This window comes from Halichoerus grypus, chromosome 9 (assembly GCF_964656455.1).
Source record: "Halichoerus grypus chromosome 9, mHalGry1.hap1.1, whole genome shotgun sequence".
Classification (NCBI taxonomy): domain Eukaryota; kingdom Metazoa; phylum Chordata; class Mammalia; order Carnivora; family Phocidae; genus Halichoerus; species Halichoerus grypus.
The window spans coordinates 130,412,743-130,435,999 of record NC_135720.1 but is presented as its reverse complement, the minus strand read 5'-3'; the positions used below and the strand labels follow the sequence as shown (position 1 = coordinate 130,435,999).

At 39.0% G+C, this 23,257-nt stretch overlaps 1 protein-coding gene and 1 long non-coding RNA gene across 7 annotated transcripts in view; one reads left to right on the top strand and one right to left on the bottom strand.

Moving 5' to 3' along the window:
• PHACTR1 (phosphatase and actin regulator 1) overlaps positions 1-22,464 on the bottom strand; it is a 551,321-nt gene extending 528,857 nt beyond the window's left edge. The window contains exons 1-2 of one of the 6 annotated variants that reach the window (XM_078055703.1): positions 22,331-22,464; positions 20,322-20,474 (exon numbers count right to left, since the gene is read on the bottom strand). In XM_078055703.1, coding sequence (XP_077911829.1) covers positions 20,322-20,424 — 103 coding nt within the window. In that variant the 5' untranslated portion in view covers positions 20,425-20,474; positions 22,331-22,464. Of the gene's footprint in view, positions 1-20,321; positions 20,475-20,844; positions 21,181-21,705; positions 21,845-22,330 lie in introns of those variants that run through there. The other 5 variants (XM_078055706.1, XM_078055704.1, XM_078055702.1 and 2 more) reach the window with 5 other exon arrangements.
• Positions 22,465-22,640: 176 nt separating this feature from the next.
• Positions 22,641-23,257, top strand: part of LOC118520024 (uncharacterized) — a 65,107-nt gene continuing 64,490 nt past the window's right edge. The window contains exon 1 of the long non-coding RNA XR_004909484.2: positions 22,641-22,732. This is a non-coding gene — a long non-coding RNA (uncharacterized LOC118520024). The remainder of the gene's footprint in view (positions 22,733-23,257) is intronic.

Genomic DNA, 23,257 nt, shown 5'->3' with positions numbered 1-23,257 from the left:
GGCTTAGGGTTGCTATGAGGATTCAAGCATGCAATGCATATAGTCTTTGGCAAAGAAAATTCCCAATAAACATTTACTATTTTAAAACTATTATTACCGGACAGCTCCAAGTAAGCCTGTCACTGTGCAATTAAACCTTGGCATAATTCCCAAGCTTAATGCTTATTAGATCTTGGAAAAAAGTTAGTGAGCTCTCCAAGCTTCAGTTTCTTTATATGTAAACTAGAGATAAAATAAACTCTCACTGGGCCTTGGGAGGATAAAACATTATGTAATAAATGTAAAACACCTAACATGCAGCCTGACAAATGGTAGGCGGGCAACAAATGTTCATTGCTTCCTTTCCTCTCAGCTTCTTAAAGTAGATACTGTGCAGAGCAGATGGGGGCTGGGTGCTAAATCATGCTAGATGCAGAAAAGGAAAATGTGTTTCAGACTTTGTATGTTGAACTGAGTTGGGCATAAACCAAAATAGCTTTCTATTACTTAAATGTTGAACATTCCTGGTTCAGATATACAAGTCACTTTTCCAATCTTGTTTAATAGCACAGGTGATACTAAGCCTTCTTTATTTTAATTTTGTATTTTCTACATGGTTGATTTTCAATAGAGTTGCTATAATTAATGACATAATTCAAAATCTAAAGGTTCTAATATTTCTAATTCATGTTCAATATATAAAAGGGTGATGTATACTGGGCTCCCTCTTTGTGTGGCAAACTGCGGGGCTTGGTCACCTGCAAAGTGATCTTAGAGGCAAATACCATGGGCTTTAATCCCATTTGAGCTCCATGTACAACAACAAGATGTAGAGACAAGAGCGTTGGTCTAGATAGTAGAGGACTAGGTTCTAGTTTCTGCTCTCATACTATCTAGATGTCTCATTTCGATGTCACCTCTTTCCAGAAAGGCAGGATGTTGGAGGGGAAAGCAAAGTCAGAAAGACTCATCTTGGAATCATGGTTCTACCTCTTTATAGTTGTGTGATCCTGATGAGTTTTAATTTTCTATAGAAAAGAAACTCTCACAGGCCTCGGGAGGATAAAACATTATATAATAAATGTAAAACAGCTAACACACAGCCTGACAAACGGTAGGTGGGCAACAGTGTTGCAACAATGTGATTTTGAATGAAATAAACACGCCTAGCTTCTGGTATCTATCAGGTATTTATTGAACACATTTTGCTTTGCTTTTCTTCCCTGAGCTTCAGTTTTATCACCTGTAAAATGAGCCCAGTTGAATTAAAACCCTTCTAGTTCTAATGTTCTATTATTCTATGTGTTATACTGTAAAATGGAATATTAGATCTGGGCACTTGCTTGTGGTATGTAATTAAGTGCTACATCTGGTTGTAATAAAAACAAAAACATATTGTGGTGGTGGAAGGTGAAAAACACAAAAATTCCTAAATGTGTATGTCGAAGAAGAAGGCCTGCCCAATATAGATTCAGTAGATATTTTATTTGCATTCTGTTGTGTCTACAGATGGCCTGATGACAGCGATCAGATCACAGGGTATTAGTCAGAGACTCTGTCTAGTAAATAATGGCAGAACAGAGCCAGGAACATCAACCCAGCTGGAAAAGTCACCCTTCCTGCAAAAACAAAGCATGGTTGACCTCTGTCTCCTAGCACAAACTGTGTCTGATTGTTTCCTACATTTGTTAGAATCAACCACACCAAGATATGAAGAATTTACTTATGTTTTAAATTCAGACAGAGGAAATTAAAGGTAATAAAGCTGAGGAGCTTGATTAAGGTTAAAAGAAAATGTATGTGTGTACGTGTGTGCTCATGTGTATAAAAAAGAAGGTAAGAATATTTACAGGTTGAAAAGAGTACTTATTTTTAGATGATGGAGAGAGTTTGGGTGTGTTTTGTTGTTTGTCTATATTTTCTAAAATTTCTATAATTATTTTGTGTTATGTTGGTAGTGAGATGGAGAAATATAGTTTGAGAATAAAAAGTTCCCATGAGGGCTTAGGATAATTCAACCTAAAGGACTGAGATGATTCACCATACCATAGTGATAGTATTTCAAATAAATAAAGGTGAAAATCACTTGAAAAAGTTGAATCTAAGAGTATAATTACATAAAATGCCTTCATTGCCACATTTGTGTCTTATGCTGAGATTCTACCTTTGAATATGTGGAAATACACAAATCATGTATGATCGCACATATTTCCTAGTATTGCCATGGTCGTCAGTATAACATAGGACCATAGGAAAAATCAAAAGATTCAAGATCATAATTCTGGCTCCATTCTTAACAGCTGTATGGGCTTGGGAAGTTACTTCATTATTGGAAACTTGGATTATTTCATCGGTAAAATGAGAATAATAAACAAGTACTTCTAGAAACTTCCTTTTCTGGGCCTAAATGAGAAAATAAATACTAAGCCCCTGACACATGAAATGTGAGTCGTCTTCCCCCTTCTCATTTCCTTTTGCCATTTCTGAGTGCATGCCCAGATTGTGGAGCTAGCATAGGCCAGGGGGATAATGTCAGAATCAGTCTTGGCAGATAATGTTTGGAGTGCGGTCTTGCTTTCCAGAGACAAGAACTGAATTGGGCTAAATCAACTCGTTTTTTCTCTGCCTGTCACCGATCAAATAGTACGTAATTCAGTCACCAAATAGTACATAATTAACTAAATGTAACAAAAGATCTTACTGTGTAGATTCAAAAGAAAAGTAAGGTCTATTTTTAACCAGCTGTAGCTGAATCTCTTTTTCCCCTTCTTCTGCAACATTCTGTTAGAGTCTACAGTTCTGTAAAGAGATTGAACTGCATTGAGATTGTTTAAAAGGAAAAAACAACTTGTTTTCTTTAGATGATCTTGTGTTAACTCAAAATTTGCTTCTTATGAAAACACAAGCCAGAATTTGAAAGAATAATTGGTAACTTCAAACATTTGGTTTATGTAAATATTTCAAATGGCCTATTAATTTTAAGTACTAGTGCTAGAGAGAAAATATTGTACTTAGAGTGAAAACTTTTAATTTACAAAATAAATGTTTCCTTTATACCGTCTCCCAGTCCTCCAAGAAAATATGAAAGGAAAATTAAAGGCCCAGTGGAACCACCTATTTAGAGACAGATGTAAAACAGTTAGTGACATTATGTTAGGAATTACACAGGCATATAGAATATTTTGGATGGTTTTCTAAGATCTCTCTATCAAGCCTTATACCTATAGAATTTATTCCCTCCTGGTAATCTATGCTTGGCTATTCTACAGGTTTTCCAAATTCAGTATATTCTAAATTGAATTCATCTTTTTCACCCCTCCATCTTGATTTTCTTCCTATATCTTTCTCAGTGAACAGCTTCATCCTCTACCCAACGGGTCCACATAAAACATCTGGGGATCATTGGAAGTACCCCTCTCTAACTTTCTGTCTGCTCACCCTACCACCACAAAATCTGGAAAGAACTTTCTTATTATTCCAAGATCCCTCTCCCTTGCTGGATTCGCTCTGTCAGTTCCCTTTTCACACAGTCTTTATTTCTTGTTGGGATCACTGCAGGTGCTTCTCTTTCTGTGCTTCTCATCTTTCTCCCTCCAATCTGTCCTCCATGTCTGAGGTCTTGATACAAACAGATCTCACATCAGCTCTCCTCTGTGTTAGATTCCTCAGTTCGTTCCACATCAGGTTTGGAATTCCTTCGTTAAGCATACTTAAGTATGCTTCATGCCTCAGCTACTGCCTGCTCTTCTAATCTCTTCTCTTGCCATTCCCCGTATTTCCAATATACCTTTCATTCTGTAACATGTTCCCCTAACATATCCTACTCCTAATGTGTCCATGCCTTATCACAAGCCATTTTGCACTGCCCTGAATGTTCTTTTTTCTCCTACTTAAATCTAAGTCAAAGGCTGATTAACCACCATCTCATCTTGGATGCTAAGCTCTCTCCCCAACACACACTTGTGCACTAACATATCTCTGTTTGATGTGGGGACCCTCCTCTGTGCTTACAAAACCCACACTATATTTTCTCCCAGCATTTGCCTTTTGGGCCTGAAATCATTTATTTATTTATCTGTCCCTATATTAGGTGATTAACTCCTTGAGGCCAAGGGATTTGTCTATTTTGAGTTTGAACTGCCAGCACATGGTTAGTGGTCAACATATAGTGAATTTAAATGAATATAACCTTGGATTTTTATTCCATTTAATTCATTTACCTCTCTTGGGTCTATCTTCCTCATCTATAAAAGTAAAGAATTAGGGGAACCTGGATGGCTCAGTCAGTTAAGCGTCTGCCTTCGGCTCAAGTCAAGATCTCCTGGGCCTGGGATGGAGCCTTGCATGGGGCTCCCTGCTCAGCAGGAAGCCTGCTTCTCCCTCTCCCTCTGCCCTTTCCCCCACCCCCGCTTACGCTCTCTCTCTCTCAAATAAATAAATAAATAAAATCTTAATGAAAGAACTTTAAAAGTAAAGCACTAGACTAGTCAGTGAGTCTCAAATTCTAGACTTCATGCTATTTACATCAAAGCATCTGCAAAAAGAAGACAAAACAACCTCATAAAAATAGAGAAAAACCCAGATTGCCACACCCAACTCCCTAAAATTCTGATTAGTGTATCTGAGCCAAGGCTGTAAAATGTATGTTTCTGATATCTAACAAGATTTGGGATGAACTGGCCTAGAAATTGTCCCAGCTTTAGAAATCCTTCCAATGCTCTCTGTTTCCTACAGGTTCCAAATTTCTTAATCTCGTATGCAAGGTCCCTTTCCTTGAACTCTGCTTTTTTCTCCAATCTCAGATGTCACCTTCACCTTCTTGTACTTTTTTGATCCAGCCATTATTGAATTGTTTCTGGAAAGACCTATACATACTAGCTTTTCCTGTAGGGAATACCCTACTATTGTGCTAATTCTAGGATGGAACTCAGGCATCAAGTCCTAATTCTCTGAATTCTTTTCTTTCACCTTTCAGATCCTGTGTTTGCTTCTATTAGAGTACTTTGTAGTATATTATGTATATTGTCTCTGAGCTTCTTGAAGACACAGAACAGTTACTCCATGAATGTTCTTTCCTTCCCTTATTGTGGCAATTTAGCATTCCTTAAATATTTATTGAGAATCTACTATTTAAATTGAGAATCTACTAATCTACAAGCTATTACTTTGTGTCATTTTATCCTTGTAACAATAATATTGCAGGCATTGTTATAATTTTGCAAATGGGGAAACAAAGGCTCATAGAGATTCAGCCATTTGTACAGCTGATCACATGGCTGTTTAATGGCAGGGTCAGAATTAGCTTCCACGTTTCTGGTGTCACTTTCTTCACATTACCATGTTTTGTTTCAAAACAAAACAAAATAAAAGGAGGAAGAGAATTATGATTTAAAGCGGATTTTCCCAAATCGATCTTCTCATTCCTTGGTAAATGCTGACTTATGTCAATCACCTCCAGGAAGCCACAGGCTGATAAACTAGAGTTTGCTGTAAATTCAGAGGCAGTCAGTACAGTGGAGCTAATGTTTTGAGAGAGTTTGCAGGACGAAAATTTCCAGCTGTCCAACCATAAAGAAAATCCTTTGGGGATTTTTAGCAACTCGATTTTAAAAAAATCAAATTTTTTTGCTTTTTCTTGTTCTTGTGTTTTCAGACTGTCTCACATTTTCAAAGGGCTTAGAAATCTGAATCAGGAATAAATGGTGGCAGAGAAGACCAGACATGGGGCAGGGCGGGAGATCTCTCCTGGGGAACGGAGGCCCTGCCATTTTCCACAGAGGCTTGACCAAACTAAAGCCTAATTAACACAGGAGCTAAAACTTACTAAGTGCATATTAGGTACTTGACATTTTGCTTAGTGTTTTATGTTTAATTGTTCAGTGTTTCCAAACGTTAGTCACTCTTACATCTCTTTTATGGATTTTGCTCCATCAAAGTGTCATCAGTTATTTATTTCAGGTTTTTCCTTAATTGGACTTCAGTTAGCCTACATTTCCTCTTGGTCTAAGCAATAGTCCCTGAGTGTGAAGTCTAATTATATAGCTTTATATTTTCATTAAATTTCTTTAATTTACACTAAAAAAAACATGATGAAAGCAAATACATTATTATTATAAACAAGTTCATAAGTATTATCTGCAAATCATCTATTGGACCATAGTTTGTGAAATGCATTTTGTTTCACTTAATCCTCAAATTAACTCTTTGGGTTAAGAACTCTTACCCTCATTTGCATTCAAAGGGGAAAAGCCAGGCAAAGAGAGATTAAATAACTTGCCTCATGTCACAAGCTATGACGTGGAAATCATAGTGTGAAATCAGATCTGTTACCCTGAACCCCAAGCCCTAAAACATGATATTCTTCAGCCAGTCCTGGAAAAGGCTTCATTCATAACCCCAGTTTTGTATACGCCACAATGTAACTTTGTAAAAATTTGAATGGGTATGAGAGTGACCAAAAGTCAGTATAAAAAATTAAAACACAGTTGATCCTTGAACAGCACAGGTCCACTTACACGTGGACTTTTTCGAATAACTAAAGTACCATAAATATATTTTCTCTTCCTTACGACTTTCTTAATAACATTTTCTTTTCTCTAGCCTACTTTATTATAAGAATACAGTTATTATATTTATATATAATTACATATATTATATATAAGATATAAAAACATGAATAAAACTATTTATATATAATTATATATATTGTAAGAATACAGTTTATTATATAAATTATATACATGTATTATATACTATGTGTTACAACTGTTTATGTTATCAGTAAGAGTTCTGGTCAACATAGGCTATTAGTAGTTTTGTTTTGGGGGAGTCAAGGTTATATGCAGATTTTCAGCTGTGCACAGGATTCACACCCATAACCCCTGCTTCATTCAAGGGTCAACTGTATTTCACTTAACCCCTTTATCTAGAAGGTTGTTTTCTCTACTTGGCCTTATTCCTACTCATCTTTCAAACTAGTATGCATGCACCTAAAATATGCTTTCATAGCTCTGTATTTCTGTGCAGCACCTAGGTCATATTTTATTTTTTATTTTTATTTTTTTAAGTAGGCTCCATGCTGGGGCCAATGCGGGGCTCGAACTGAGGACCCTGAGATCAAGACCTGAGCTGAGATCAAGAGTTGGACATTTAATGGACTGAGCCACCCAGGCAGCGTGGTCATATTTTATTTTTAAAAACTAAAGTGTTCTGTCGAATATTCCCCCCTTTTCAGTGAGAAATGCAAGGAAAGCATACACAGTTTAAGTTGGCACTGTGCTTTTATTGTAATCCTTAATGCACATTAACTGGTACCAGGGTTTCATTTTAAGGTAGCCTGGAATGGGTCTTGCATCTTTTCTCCACAGGAGGAAAATAAAAACACAAACCCTTTGTCACAAAACGGCAGTAATATGCACCAAGATTACAAATGTATCAACATAATACCATGGAACATGACATTTTGGAATAAAATGTTTTGAGGCAAAATTATAGTCCGATTATATTAAATATTCATATGATCCCCATGAGTTCCACACATTGTTCTGGAAAACAGCTTGTGGAAAATAGGATTCTAGGAATTCATCATTTTTTTTCATCTTCCTACCTTAAATTGCATTAGTGGTAACAGAGGTGTGAAACTCAGAAGAAGAGCCTGAGAATATATAGGGGCTAAGAGCAGTTAATGACGCAAGGAGGCTTTTCAACAACTGAAACATTTAATGACCAGTTTGAAAAGTACATTTAACTTGGCCTTAGGATAAGCAGGCAGGAGAGGAATGTGGCATCCAACATTGTTGCCTTTCTGGGCTTTTTCTAGAGTTCAAAGGTAATTAAACAATAGAACTGTCCAACACTCAAAAAAGGAATAGAGCTGAAACTTTTCAATTCTCTTTATTACATAACAACAGAGTGCTCAGGACTCCATGGGAATGCATATATTCTAAACTGAATTAAGTATTGGTAATACGGCTGGCCCATCTGTGATGAATACTTCAAAGTAGCCATTTCTCAATTTCCTTTTTTGGGATTGACCATTGTTTTGTTGTTGTTGTTGTTGTTGTTTGTTTTTATCACCTATAATGTCTCCACAATACAAAGCCACATGCCCTCCAGTGTATTTTCATGGAATTAGATGTTTTCAAATTTTGGTAAGCCAAAAATTATCAGGAGCTTGATTAAAAAATGAGTATTTTTGACTCCCCCACACCAGAACTTTTGATTTAATAGGTCTGGGGAAGGCCTTTTAAACAATGGCTTCAGTGATGCTATTGGAAACGGGCCCAGACTCCAGTTGGAGACCTGCTTTAGGGGCCTGAACAAGCCTGGTCAGTTCCCTCTATGTTTTCTTGCTTTATAATATCCTGCTCCTCATCCTAACCCCATTTAAATCCTATCAGCCTTCAAGTCTCAGCTCAAACCATGCTTCTGAAATAGCCTTGATCTGACTACTCCCATCAGAGATGCTCTCTCTGAGCTTCTATGGCAGATGCAGATGTCTCTGAACTTGGACTCAGCAGCCTGCCAGCAGGAACTTACTGAGTCTGCATTCCCAAGAATGTACTTCCTAATCTATGGATCAGTATTGTAGTGTATGAATATTTTATATACGCTATAAAATATACACAAAAGAGGTAGTTAACAGATGAATTAAAGAAGATAAATAAGAAGTAATTTTTTGTTTATTTGATTAAAAGTTTGGATTATCATATATTTGGGATGTATTACGATGCAACATAAACTTTTCAATGAAACAAAATAACTGAATGTGCTTCAACATTTAAAAACATCTTGACTGATCACTTCAGAATATTGTGCTTCAGAGGGTTAGTTCTAAGTTCAGTTTATTTCAACACTGATTTTAATCGCTGTTATAGGTGAAAACCTAGGAAACTTTATAGGTTTAAGAGGAAGGATATCATTGAAGGTACTTGCTAAATTACAGTGTCAATTCTGCAATCCCATCCACCAATTTTCATAACGGATTTTGTTGCAATCCAGTAAAATTTATCTTCCCTGATACTAATAAATTCTCACGAGCTACACTGCAGTTTTTAAAAATGTATTTTTAAATAGGTAATTATTCATAAGGTAGTGAAAAAATAAAAAGTCTCCCTCCCACCTGTGTTTCTAGTCACTGGTTCAACTCCCACAGGGGCAACAAATTCTATTCTTGTATGAGCATATAAAGCATACATATATTATTTTTTGACCCAGTTTACACTCACTACCATAGAGAATGAGGAAGGGCATGGTTTTCCTATACTATATCCCCTCCACATTCCTCAGCCTTATTTTATCAGAATTCCAATAGTACCCACTTGATATTATAACTATGCAAATTTGGTTCCTGGGCCACAGAGTCCTCAAAATTACTCCTACTTTCTTATACAACTTTTTTCTTTAAGTCACTAACTGCTAAGGGATGCATTTAATTTTGTTTTGGCCTCAGTATTTAGCAAAAATCTCCTCTTAAGTGTTGGGCTTGCCCTTTGGGAGGCTGCCTAGCTGACTGCCTCCTTCAGGATCACTTTTTCTGGCAACTCTGAAATTGTACTAGATCAAGGATAATAGTTCTATTCTCAGATAAACATTATACCTATTCAGATTAACAGTCTTCAGTATGAACAAGGCAAGTATATTTGTTATGGTAATGCTAATTTATCAGATAAACCTTACATTTCAGTACCTTAACACAGTAAAATGTATTTTTTTGTTCACATTGGAGTCTGAGTTACTGGTCTTGAGACCCCCTTCCTGTCTGAAGTGAAACTGTGATTAGCACTTTTCCTCTGTGCTCTACTATCCCCTAGGGCCTTGTGTCATCTGCATCCAGGCAGCAAAAGGCAAAAAAGAAGCATGGAGACCAAACCATAAGAGACTCTTAACTCTAGAAAACAAACTGAGGGTTGCTGGAAGGGAAGTGGGTGGGGGATGGGGTAAATGGGTGATGGGCATTAAGCAGGGCACTCAATGTAATGAGCACTGGGTGTTATATGTAACTGATGAATCACTGAATTCTACCCTTGAAACCAATAATACAGTATATGTTAACTAAATTGAATTTAAATTAAAAAATAAAACAAAATTTTAAAAAGTAAAAAAAAAAAAAGAGCATGGAGACCCACTTCTAAAATCCCTTGTCTTGGAAGTGACATACTAATTCTGTTGTCATTCCATTGGCAAGAACTGATTATAGGTGCTACCAAAGGTATAAGGGAGTGTAGGAAGTATAATTCCTGGCTGGGTAGCAATTTCTCAAAAGAACTCTATATTATGAAAAGGGGGCACACAATTTAATGGACATATAATTATCTACTGCAAATAATTCAGACATATTGTTAATATCTGAACATTCAATTTTAAAGAAAGGTAAATATTTGGGAATAAATCAAAGTGAAAAATCTCACTTAAAATGTAAGCTCCATACAGGCAGGTTTTTGTCTGTTTTGTTGACTGCTAAAGTCATTTGTGGATAGTACTTGGCACTCTATAGATGCTCCATAAATATCTGTCAAATGGCTGACTGAATCAATATGCTTTGTGTGTTAAAATTCCACTAATCAGCCAAAATATTAATGTATAACAAAAGTAAAGTGCTGCAAATAAATTGATTGTGAACATAATTTTATGTACAGAAATAGACATTGAGAACTTTCTGGCAGTTGAATAATAGGGAAATTGATGGATAGTAGGAATATTAGAGTAGATAATACCTAGAATACCTTAAATGTACAAAAACATTTTGAATAACAGCACATGGCAGAGTAATAAATTCAATTATTTCTAGTTCCAGTAGTTACAGAATTGGCATACCAACATTCATAATTGTAAAAAAAAAAACTGTATTAGATTTTTGGTTATTTTATGTCATTTAAATAATCAGTTTTCAAGAAAAAGTCCAGTTTGGGAATTCTTCAATCTTTTTTTTTTTTAGATTTTATTTATTTATTTGACAGAGGGAGACACAGCAAGAGAAGGAACACAAGCAGGGGAAAGGGGAGAGGGAGAAGCAGGCTTCCCGCTGAGCAGGGAGCCCGAAGCGGGGCTCGATCCCAGGACCCTGGGATCATGACCTGAGCCGAAGGCAGACGCTTAATGACTGAGCCACCCAGGCGCCCCAAATTCTTCAATCTTTTGAAAGTAACTTAAAAATGGAACGTCAACTTTCCTAACTCAAATTTCATGTAAAGGACAAACTTCAAGGATATATAAACCACATCTATGATAAGTCACTTTTGATCTGCCTAACATAAAGACTATAAAGAATATGGGGAAAAGGAGAAAGCACTAGAGAAAAGAGAGATAAGTAAAATATTCTATTCTCAATGATCACATTTCAGAATGTCCGTTGTAATAATACCTGAATAAAGACAATCCCTCCTCTATCTCTTATCATATGGAAAATTCATATAAGATGGATCACAGGCTTAAATGTGAAAGCTAAAACTATAGGGCTCTAAAAACAACAACAACACAGAAAAATATCTTCATAACATTCAGGATGGCAAAGATTTGTTAAAGGACCAACCATAATAGAAAAAAAAATAAACTGGATTTTGTCAAAATTAAAAACTTCTGCTTATTAAAATATACCACTGAGAAAGTAAAAAGCAAGGCATAGACTGGCAGAAGATATTCATAATACACATGCACAGTTGACCCTTGAACGTGAGTTTGAACTGCACTGGTCCACTCATCGGTGGATTTTTTTTGATAAAAACAGTACAGTACTCTATTAATGTATTTTGTCTTCCTTATGATTGTTTTAATAATATTTTCTTTTCTTCTTTGTTGTAAGAATACAATATATAATACATATAACATACAAAATATGTGTTAATTGATGGTTTATCAATGGTAAGTCTTCCAGTCGATAGTAGGCTATTATCAGTTAAGTTTTGGGGGAGTCAAAAGTTATAGACTGATATTTGGCTGCATGGGGAGTAGGTGCCCCAACCCCTGTATTGTTCAAGGGTCAATGGTATTTGTGTAGGGTTGGTTTTCCTTCCCATTTTTTGGACAAATACTTTAATATTACCCTTGTTTTGCTTTTATAACTGAAAAAAGATACATAGATCTCCAACATAATCTCTCTGTTCAGTCCTAACATTTCAGAAGTACTGTTTAACACCAATATTCATTCTGTGGTTTTGCATGGCATATGGGTCTAATCGTTTACTGAAATATTCTTTAAAATATTAAAAATGGTATTAGCCATGAACTGATTTTAATGTGCTAGGCTCCCCATCCTTGCCTCTGCCAGCTCAATCCCAGAGGGTGGTACTGAAAGCTTTAAGGAAAACAGATTTGTTTGGGAAAATGAGAATTCTTTCCCAAGCACCTGTGATTTGTTTATGCTAATTGGGTCATGACTGATGCTGGCTGTGAGCTGAATCTATAATCCACTCTCTCATATGCCTTATGTAAAAGTAGGAGTTATTAATTGATTGCAGTTATCTCATTGTATTTTCATATCATTTTTTTCCCTTTCTGTTTCCCATCCTCTTGTGTTTTCTCTCTCTTCCTCTTGTCCTCTTATCCTACTTTACTTATGAGCCCTGAATCATAATACATGGCAAAGCAGATGCTTGCTGGGAGCAAAGGCACAAAGAGCTTTGGAAGACTAAGTGCAGGTAAATTGTTGGCACCAAGGATGCTACTTTGTGTACTGAGAATTGCCCTGTTCCAATGTGCACTCTAGAAATGGAAGGTTAAATTTTATGGTTACCTACTTATGGATGAAATTGGCAGGCTGGCTATCTCCACAATATTTTTTCTCTTAATCTGCCTTCACCCTCTCCTTCACACAGAATGTTCCTTGTATTAAACACAGGTTTGGAGAGCCTGCGTGTGAGCAATTAGAGGTCTAAAATGGAGTGTGTGGGAGGTTAGGAGGGAAGGCTTGGTAGTTAGCTTGTCATCCATGAGTGAAGCACAGCATGCTGCTTCCTGGGTAGAATTTTAGAGGAAAAAAAAAAAACAAGACGAAAAGCAAGTATTTGTTGAGGGTGAGGACTTGAGTGCAATGAAAGTAAGGCTAGAAACTATATGTGAAAAGTGGATTTTAAGCACTTCTCAGAGACAAGGGTCTGGAAATTACATGTGTCCTACTTGGTTATGACATACCCATGAGGACACAGATGGATGTGGCTGATTAGCTGTGTTGGTCCTAGCAGGACTCTGAGGGGCAAATAGGAAGACATCAGACTGGTGAATGGAAATGGTTATAATCCAGTTGGCAGTCATGCCTCACATGGGGATCAGGTTGCTTTGCAATCACTGTTTCTACCTCGGTCCTTATGGAGCAAATTTGACCTATAGGTCCCATTAGAAGCCACATCTAAAACTATGACATGAAGGTCTCAGGGGACAGATTGGAAGAAGGAAGATAACATGGCATCTACTCAGCAAGACTCTAGAAACACCATGGTCAGGCTTCCAGTGAGTGGTCCTCAAAGTAGGTGTCTCCAGCATGGGGTTTAGGTGGGTATCTACAGCCACCTTCCATTGAGTCTGGTCAGAAGCAGGAGTGTGAATGGAAGCTGGTTTGAGGGTTAGTCAACCACAGAATGTAAGCACTGGATTAGGCAGTAAGGATCTAAAGAAGGAAGGGGAAAGGTATCTCAACTGACATATAGCTCAGAGCTAGCTTCCTAAACATGTTCAGAACAGCTTTTGAACTAATGTCAATTAAGTTCAGCAGAGTAAGCGTTGACTGGTCGTCTATTCTATAATTCTACTTTTAGGCAGAATAAAAACTCAATCATCACAGACTCATATATTAAAGAGCTCTCCTGAGTACAGTACTATTCAGGGGCCCTGTGAATCTATTTAAAAGGTTAATGCTCCTTAATAGTATACAAAATCTCTCCCGCTGTATTTTCTTTTTGCTTTTGATTTTTTAATTTCTTCTGTTTTATGGGAGATTAGCAAAGTTGATAGTGTTCTCCATTTCCTGTACCTGTATGTATCTGAAAATTGTTTTTACCTGTCCCTCCCTTTGGCCTTCAGCAGCCTCTTATTTTCAACTAAAGATTTGAATTCTTTAAAGGTCCTAGAAGCTTCTTTTTTCCACATCTTCAGTTGTCAAAAGTTCTTTCCCTGAATCCTGAGTATCTCTTTGTAATGGAGATTTAAGCATTTTCATTCCTTGAGTTCAGTAGAGACATTTACTACATCTTAATTCTCCTACTCTATACCAAGGATGATACTAGGCCCCCAGAAAATGCTATTTAGGGAGATCACCACTTTCTAGATAGGTAACAGGCATCTAAGTAATAATAAAACAAAAGCATCAATGATTAATCAATAATAATAAATAATGTACTGAACACTTTATAAGCACACCCCCATTAATTCTCAAAAATCTCTGTGAATTTGAAGCTAGGGTTATGTCCATTTTGATGGGGACCCAGGCTTAGAGACGTGAAGCCACTCATGTGAACTCATGCAGCTAGTAAGTGTTGAAAGTTGAATAATACAATATGACAAAGGCTATAATGTAGGCATGAACAGAACGCTCTGGAAGAAAGGCCTGGAAAAGTCAGGCAAGGCTTCACAGAGGAGGTGACATTGGATTGGGTCTTGCATGAAGCACAGGAAAGGAAATAGCATGAGCACATTTTGTGCTGATGACTGTTGTTCAATGATTTGCAACTAGTTGGGTATGACCAAATGTCCTTGTTTCTTGGGTCCATGTCAAGAAGTCCCAGAAATTTAGAATTTAGGTTTAGAGTACATTTTTTTTCTTTTTTTTATTATGTTATGTCACCATACAGTACATCATTAGTTTTTGATGTAGTATTCGATGATTCATTGTTTGCGTATAACACCCAGTGCTCCATGCAATACGTGCGCTCCTTAATACCCATCACCAGGCTAACCCATCCTCCATCCCCCTCCCCTCTAAAACCCTCAGTTTGTTTCTCAGAGTCCATAGTCTCTCATGGTTCGTCTTCCCCTCCAATTTAACTCAAAGCTAAAGATTGAAGAGCCAGCTCTTCTGACAGATTTCACAGGGTGGGCAAAAGGTGGAGGAAATGTTTGAGACAGAGGGTTTAAATGAATTCCTCTCCATTTCCAAATGCAACTTGAAGAGACTCTTAGCTGCTAACTGTGGCATTCATCAGTTGTCAAAAGCGGCATTTCCCTTCGTTGGACAAGACAGAGAAGATGCTCTATGACGAAATGAGTATAGCACCTGGTTCCAATGCCAAGAGTTATTTAAAAAGATAAAAGGGGAAATTGTGAGCGGGAATCATAAATTTGATTGCCCAATGACTTTAGTCAATTGGCTGCCTTTTAATGTATGTTCCCTTTGGAAGGAAATTTAATTGTCCGAGGATTTTGATGGTCGTGGAGAAAAGAAACCTAGTGCAGCAGAGAGGGTGTAGGTGTGTGTGGTAAGAAGAGTCTCCACTTCTTGCTGTAAACTGTGTGATCTGGGCACGTGGTGGAACCACCTTGAGCTTCACCATATCTGGAAGTGTGATTTGGTTATGAATGTTTCCTTTACTACCTGTGGGGTTGTTGGAGTCAGAAATACTTGAATTCAAATCCTGGCCATGCTGCTTTCTAAATGTGTAGTCTTTTCTAATCCATGAAATAAGCATCATAATTCCTCTTTCCCAAAGTTTCTTTGAGGATTAATGCATACAATGAATATGCAAAGGGTAGCACCCATACATAGCCCAGTCCTTTTTTAAAAAAGTCCATTTGCACCTTTCCAATGCTGTAGATTTATTTAAGGGAAGGACCTAGATAGAGAAAGATCCTCAGGCAAGAATAGCTGCATGATGTGCTAAAACCTCCTTTACTATAAAACAGGAGGTCAGTAGTTCTGAGTCCCGGTTGCATATTCGAATCACCAGGGACAATTAAAATGATTCCCAAGTATAAGGCTCACTACCAAAGATTCTGATTTAATTGGTCTGTTGTGGGACTCCAGTCTTGAGTTCATAAAAGCTTGCCAGGTGTTTCTAATATGCACTGGACTCAGTCATTGCTTCTTGAACTAACATAAATTACCTGGAAATCTTGTTCAAATGTAGGTTCTGCTTCTCTAGGTCTAGGGTGCCTGAGATTCTGCATCTCTAACCAGCTCTGAGATGAAGCCGGTGCTGCTAGTCCAGGACCATCCTCTGAATAGCACGTGATTAATGATCAATAACAGTGGTTCTCCACCTTCAGTGTTCATCAGAATAGCCCAGTGGCTCTTTGAAAATGTAGCCCTCGGACCTGGGTTTATCTCTCACAAATTCCGTTTCATTTGGTTTCAGAAGGGACCAAGAGAATCACCAATCCATAATGTCCCTTTCAACCTGAAAATCTTATGATGTTAGTTTTATGATCTTATAATATGACTTCCCTCCCAATGCAATTGTTCGGGAAAAAAATTACAGAGCCTGAAGGTGAGCATGTGAGTCATCACTGTCAGAAACCTGGAAGGTGGGTGAACTCAAGTTATATTATGTCAGGACATGGCTGATCTCTATGCCATGTGTATGTTCAACCTCAAGAATTCTCCTTTTGAGTTAATGGAGACCTTCACAGAAGCAGGTTTTACTGTTGACCAAGCACTCACAGATTAATTGGGAGAGCATCCTTCACTGATGGACGATGAACAGGGTGATCCTAGATTTTTTTCTGCTCTCTGCAACATATCATGCTTTCCATAGCAGAGTCCCCAGAGGAGTGGGCTCACCTTCTCTACCTCAGGACCAAACCAAGGAATATGAAGCTCCACAGAGCAACCTGCTTTATTCCACAGAGCCAATGACCGACTTTTGAAAATCTCTGGGACTTTCAGAAGAATTTGTCCCACGATAGATTGGATTGCTTTTATCTTTCTTTTTCACCCTCTGGGATTTCTCTGGCTTTTACTAGCTAAAAGCATCTTCTACTTAGAGGCAGGCCTTTTGCCACTTCCCAAAAGGAATTGAAAAATAACTATGACGGGGTCAAAAATATTATAATTCCAGTATCATGGTCTTAGATAACCATTTTTGCAAGTCATAAATAGAGAGGGGGTTGGTTTCTAAGAAGTTTATGAATTTGTAAATAAAACTGATATAAGGATGGCAATGTGGAAAATAAAAGTCAGATTTTCTTGCTTCCCCCTTTAAAAATATTTACACCTTCAAGAACACTTGATCAGTCTACGGAAGTATCAACATGACTTTGAAAATGGACAACCCAAAAAGGCAATAATCACCCACCAGTTGAGTGGATCAAATCCCAGGTCACCCAAATTCTGGGTGCTCAGCTCCATACTGTGCTCCCATTTAGACCTTCTTTTAGAAGAGAGTGTTGGATCAGGGTTACCTGATCTCCTGTGCCCCTGTCCCCGGGATGGGCTGGCCAGGAAGAGAGCTGTTGTGTGCTGTGATTCAGCAGCAACACAAAACCCTAATTGCCTCAAATGCCTTTCCCAAGAGCCGGCTCCCATGCTGCCCCCTTTCCACTTGTGCTCAGAATCTCCCCTCAAACACATACATCTGGTTCTGAAAAGGAGGGGTACAGGTCGTGGTCCTCAGCCCTCTGCCACTCACCCGAGCCCTCTATCAGGCCCAGGGGCTGGTTGTCTAGGTTGTCTCGGAAAGTCTGGGGAGTCTATACCAAGTGGAAGGAGGGTGCCATGGAGGACCTGGGGCAGTGTAGTGACAAGTCCCACATCATAGTGACAGCAGAGCTCCAGAGAGGAGACTGGGGTTCACCGGCCCTACGTGGTCCAGCTCTGGGGAAAGCATGGGGAGGCAAAGGAGGGGTCTCACTTTTCACGTGAAAAGGAGGACTAGGTGGATAGGGAGTACCAAGACAAACTCACTATTTTTCAATTTTGCCCTGAGTTGGGTTTTGATGTGACGAGAAAATAATCACTATGTTTTATAATTCATGTAAAATTTAATTTTCCTTTCTTTCTTTCTTTTTTTTTTTTTTGCTAAAAACAGGAGATTAAACGCCTATCAGGCTACATTCTTGTTTGGCAGTGACTTCCTTATGAAATTTCAAGCAGAAGAGGGGATAGTGTTTTGCCAGGGATGTTTATTTTATTGATTTGCTGATGTGTAGCATTTCTTATGTGGCAGACAGTTTCGGTACTTTAAAATCTTACTTCATTAAGGCTCTAATCAGCTGAGGCACTGGGCACTATTATGGTTTCTGTCTTTTGCAGGGGAGGGAAATTCAGATCAAAGAGGTGACCTTGTCCAGGTTCACTGTGGCAGACCCATGATTTGAACCCCCGCGGTCAGGGTCCCGGGTCTGCAACCACTGTGTCATCCTGCCTCTAATGCGGAGGAAGTGTTGCTGTCCCAGGAAGGCAGGGGAGAAATTGGACTGGGTGGACTGGTCCTTAAATGTGGGCCCCTAGACTTCGGTACTGCTAGGTAATCATCACTGGAGCTCTTGCTTAAAATGCAAACTCCTAGGCTGTACACCTGGATGTCTGATTCAGGAAGGCTGGGGTTTTAAAAAAATCGAAATAGATCATGTTTAGGGACCCCTCCACCTTACTACGAATTCAAGATCCTTTGATTGGAACATCGTTCCGATTTTACCCTAAAATGAACGTGCTGTCAGGAGCACCAGTGGCTTATGCTACCACCTCCCCTGCATTTTCTAGTCATTCCAGCTCTGCTGTCTAAACCACAGTCACGGATGGCGACAATTCTGACCACTCCACCCCCAAACTCCATCTGCTGACAACCACCAGGCTGATTTGAGTCCTCCGAGCCTCCCACACCCTGCCTGCTTTCCTTTCATGGAAGCCCGGAGCCCACAGGCTTCTGAAAAGCTTCAACTGTCTCTGCTGCCATGCAAAGTGGACATCTTTAACACTGTTAATGAACTTGACTCCCCTTCTCTGCTGACGATTGCACAGCTCAGGTAGACAACCCCACCACTGAACATTATTGTCCCACTCAGACTGAATGGATCAGACGCGGTAACGTTTAAACACGGGACTGTCCATGGGGACTGAGCCTCAGCCCCTTTCCTCCATCTACTTCTAGCATCTTCTTACTTGCAGACCCAGGGGAGGCTGGAGGTTCTAGCCAGAGTCTCCCTCTTCTCCTACTTCAGTAACATGTTCATGTCTCTTTAGGGGGCTGAGAGGAGCATTTGCTGACTACATACAACCAGAGGCATGAGGAGAATTAGCTGTTGTATCACTTTGGCTAATTTAAGTTCTGCTGATGAACGCACTGACCCAAGCAAATCAACCAGATCATTTCCCAGCCCCTCCTGACCTTAAGAAGCCTGGATCATACCCAGGAAAATGGAAGCAGAAAAGAAGGAGGCTTGCAAACCCTCGAGGCTGCCATGGGAGATTGGCTTGCCAGGGAGGTAAAACCAGTGCAGAGGAGACCTCTGGGAAAGCCAAGGCAGATTTCATCAGTGCCCCGTGTGAAATACCTGTCACCACCTAACAGTGCGCGATGCCAGAAGTCCCCGAACAGCATTCCTTCTCAGTTCTGCCTTATGACTTCCAAGAACTTGACTATTTTTCTCTTTAAGAATACGGTCATGGCCTTTCTCCTCAGTGCATCCCTTGTACCGTACGGGAGATGCCCATCATCAGATTGCTTTGACTGAATACCCTAAATATTCCATAGAATAGAGAAAATACACTTTTAAAAAATCTCCTGCCTGTCAGGAGATCCCATAAGACACTCCAGCTTCTTTCCAATGTGCTGGCAAAACATCCTCGATGCACCATGGAACAGGAAGAGCCTAACAGACCATCTTGAACTATGTAATATAAGTGCACATATCAGCCACACTTCACCATCGGCGTGCTCCTCACTGCTCCCCGAGTGCACTGTTAATTCCTCGAGCAGCAACGGAATTCATCTAAAATAGATAAAGCAGCTCTAGAAGTGCAAAGCTGATCTCAGGAGCCCCTAATCGAGCTGGATTTCCGTCAGATAGGTCAGGGTGCCCTAGATCTCCTCAAGTGTAGTGGCTGCAAATGTAACCTCTCCAGGGGTGGGGGTGGGGGGCAGCATCGGACACCTTTCCGGATACCTATGCCTTGGGCGCAAGCAGGTGGGAAATCATTTTCTAACCTAGCTGTCCAAGGGGCATTTGTGTCAAAAGTTAGGTAGGACGCCTTTTTTTTTTTTTTTTTAAACCACATCCAAGAAGTTGGTGTTTATCCATTCTATTACATGCCTGCCTCAATTTCAGCAACAGATTGGTAGAGATGAGTTTGCGACTTAGTAATCCCGATTCCTGACCTTCTGCAGTACAGCTGATGCTGCTGCGGTAGATACTGAACTGTCCGTATAAACCCAACATGCAAAAGAGAAGAGTTGACTCTCTTGCTCCCATTGTATTACCTTGAGCTCCTTGACTATAGAAGAATCTCTGAGCCGACTCAACATCCAAGAGTCTGTGAGCAGACTCCACATCCAGAAAATAATCCATTTTGGGATAATCCATCCTTGATGTTCCCAAAGCAGAGTTTCAAGACAAAATAGTCACTTGTCTGCCTATGAAAAAGGAAAAAAAAAATCCACAATATTTTAGACTGTCAAATAGATGTTTAAAACCATATGTATATACACATACATATATATATAAACATATATGTGTATACAATGTATTATATTTGTTATATATTATAAGGATATATATTTATATATACCCATATATGTATAGATGTATTAACAATTTTGGAATAAGAACTATCCCATTATAATACTCCCTCATTTGACATTTCCAATTCCAAAGCCACCCTCAACATAGCTTTCCTACTGTATGAGAAAATGCAACATTTAATGAACATTCATTAAAAGAAATATATTCTATTCAGAAAAAAAAACCAAACCAGATGATTCAAGCTAAAGAGAAATAACATACCAGTCTTTCCTTGTTGTATATTAACTGGAAAATAGGCTGTTAAATTCATATGCTATCCGTTTTCAAAAGGTCTGTCTGATGAATGGCACCGTTAAGTGTCAGCCGTTCTGAACTAATCCTCAGTTGGTCCAGGGAGTTTCGACTCCCCTAGAACAGCGAGAATTGCCTGGGAATCCGAGCCTCCACTTATAGGTGCCTTGCGTTTATGACACATGCTGACATGTTTGCTGTAAAAAATGCGTTGGATTCCTTCCTTTTTGGTGATTCCCTTCAGCACATTTTATAAAGTGCTACAGGATCATCACCTGCTTGCCCCTGACCTAGGCTGCTTTTGAGAAAGAATCCTGGTTTGTAGGCAACAATCCCCATAATATTATCATGCATTAGCCTGTCAGGAAGCTGATGCACTTCATTAAAAAGCATTCAGCCTGTTGGGTTCTTTTTAGCATATGTAGCCTTTCCCTGATACTTGCATACATGAAGTATCTCTATTTCTGCAGGATGTTTTTGGAAAGAATTTATATAACCAAGTCATTAAAATCAAGCTCAGAAGGCTAATCCAATTAGTTCTTCTTTCTAACAGTGCATATTTTAATATAAGAACCCAAATCTGGTAAGAGGAAACTTTAAAAAATACCCAAAGGTACCCCAACAGCAAATCATACTTACTGCAAGAGGAAAAAAAAACCAAGGACTAACTGCCGGCAGTAAAAGCAAGAAAAATTTCAGCTGGAGTGTCTTTGATCTCACTAAATTCCCAATGAAAGTAAACAATTTTGATCGTTTGATTGGAACGGTGATGAATAATGTATACAGTCCACTGGACCTCCTTTATCACATAAAACGGCCAGAGCATGTTACCTTAGCAACAGAAGGGGACGCCAGCCTCAGCCTCTTTGTATCCTCCACTCTGAAGGAAGAAAATGACCAGTTTCCCATATAAAACTTGGGCACAAAATCATCACCATCAAAATCTACATGTAACCATCATGTGGTCTGGTCCCCACCACCCCTTCCATCTCTTACACAGAGAAGTGTCATCGTCATTGAAAAATGGGTTTTGGCTTTAATAATTTATGTTTATAGCCCCAAGTCACAGTTTGATTTGCAATTGCCACAGAATTATATGATTAAACAACGAGTAGGATAGAAAAGTTGTCTAGAAATTGTTGGGGGGCACCCAGTTCTTACCCTAACGCTGGCTCTTGGTTGTAGGGAAAGGCCGTTTGAGCTTAACATATGTTAAATGTTCCCCTGTTATAATTAATACATAGATCAGTCACCAGCATCTCGGCTGAAAATAACTCTCTTTCCTTCTGCAAATCAGTCGCTGGAAGAAGCTGAAAAAGCTGCCTGAAATTTCCCAGCTTTTAAAAAATGCATTATAACATAGCTCTTTTGGGAGCTGTCCCCCCACCCCCCAGAAAAGAAAGGTAGCCAAAAATGAGACAGGAAAGGCAGAGTCCTGAAGTTAGCAGATACTCACCAGCAGGACACCGCAGAGCATCAAATGAAGCTGTGCAATGCTGCTGAGCATGCGAGCCCAAATGAACAGCTTCTAATTTTCCCTTCAATCTCAATTCAAGAGCACTGAGCAGAGGCAAGTGATGGATTTGCCCATTTTATATTGTGATGAAATGCAACCCTTAAAAAGAGATCTGAGTGGAGCTGCTCTTTAGAACACATTAGACTGCTAATTTAAGAAAATTGAAAGGTTTTGTTTTACTGTCTTTTATGTGTTCTCTCTGCTACCCCCTCAATTTAATTTGCATTTAAAATTATGCTCATGTCTCTTCAGTTCTCCAAGGTGTGGAGTACTTTCTAATCACGATGGCTGCTTGGGTAGGGGTTGGTGCAACGCCACTTTTATTCTGAGCTGCAAAACAAGGTGGGTAACTATAATTGTGAGCTGTTTTCTGGAGTGAAATATAAAGTGAACATCTGATTTCACCCCCTCCCTCTTCCTGGCCTTTCTTCCCCTTCCTGTCTCTGACTGCTTGGTCAAAGCTCCAGCCCAAATCATGCCAATCTGTCTAAAAGCATTCTTTTCTGTCTGAATGTAACAAAGTAAACCCAACAGCAAAAGGAAACTTTGGTTAGATACCTGAGCTTATTCTGGTGGGATATCCTCCCTACCAGACCTCAGGAAGGACTTTTAGACATAATACTTGGAGATGTGCTCATGAAAGGCATAATGAGAGCCAGATGAAAGACCGATAGTGGGTTTTTGACCCTTTGTTGACCAAGAAGAATTAGTAATAAGTGTGGCATGGTGTGTGGTATGTTGGATTGTTAAGAAAAAAGAAGGTACATTTGAGAAGTCTTGGATGGAAGGCCACCACACTCCCCCCTCCCATAGACACAATTCTTCCAGCTGCTTTTGAGACAAACCTGAAAATCTGCTGTTTGTCTT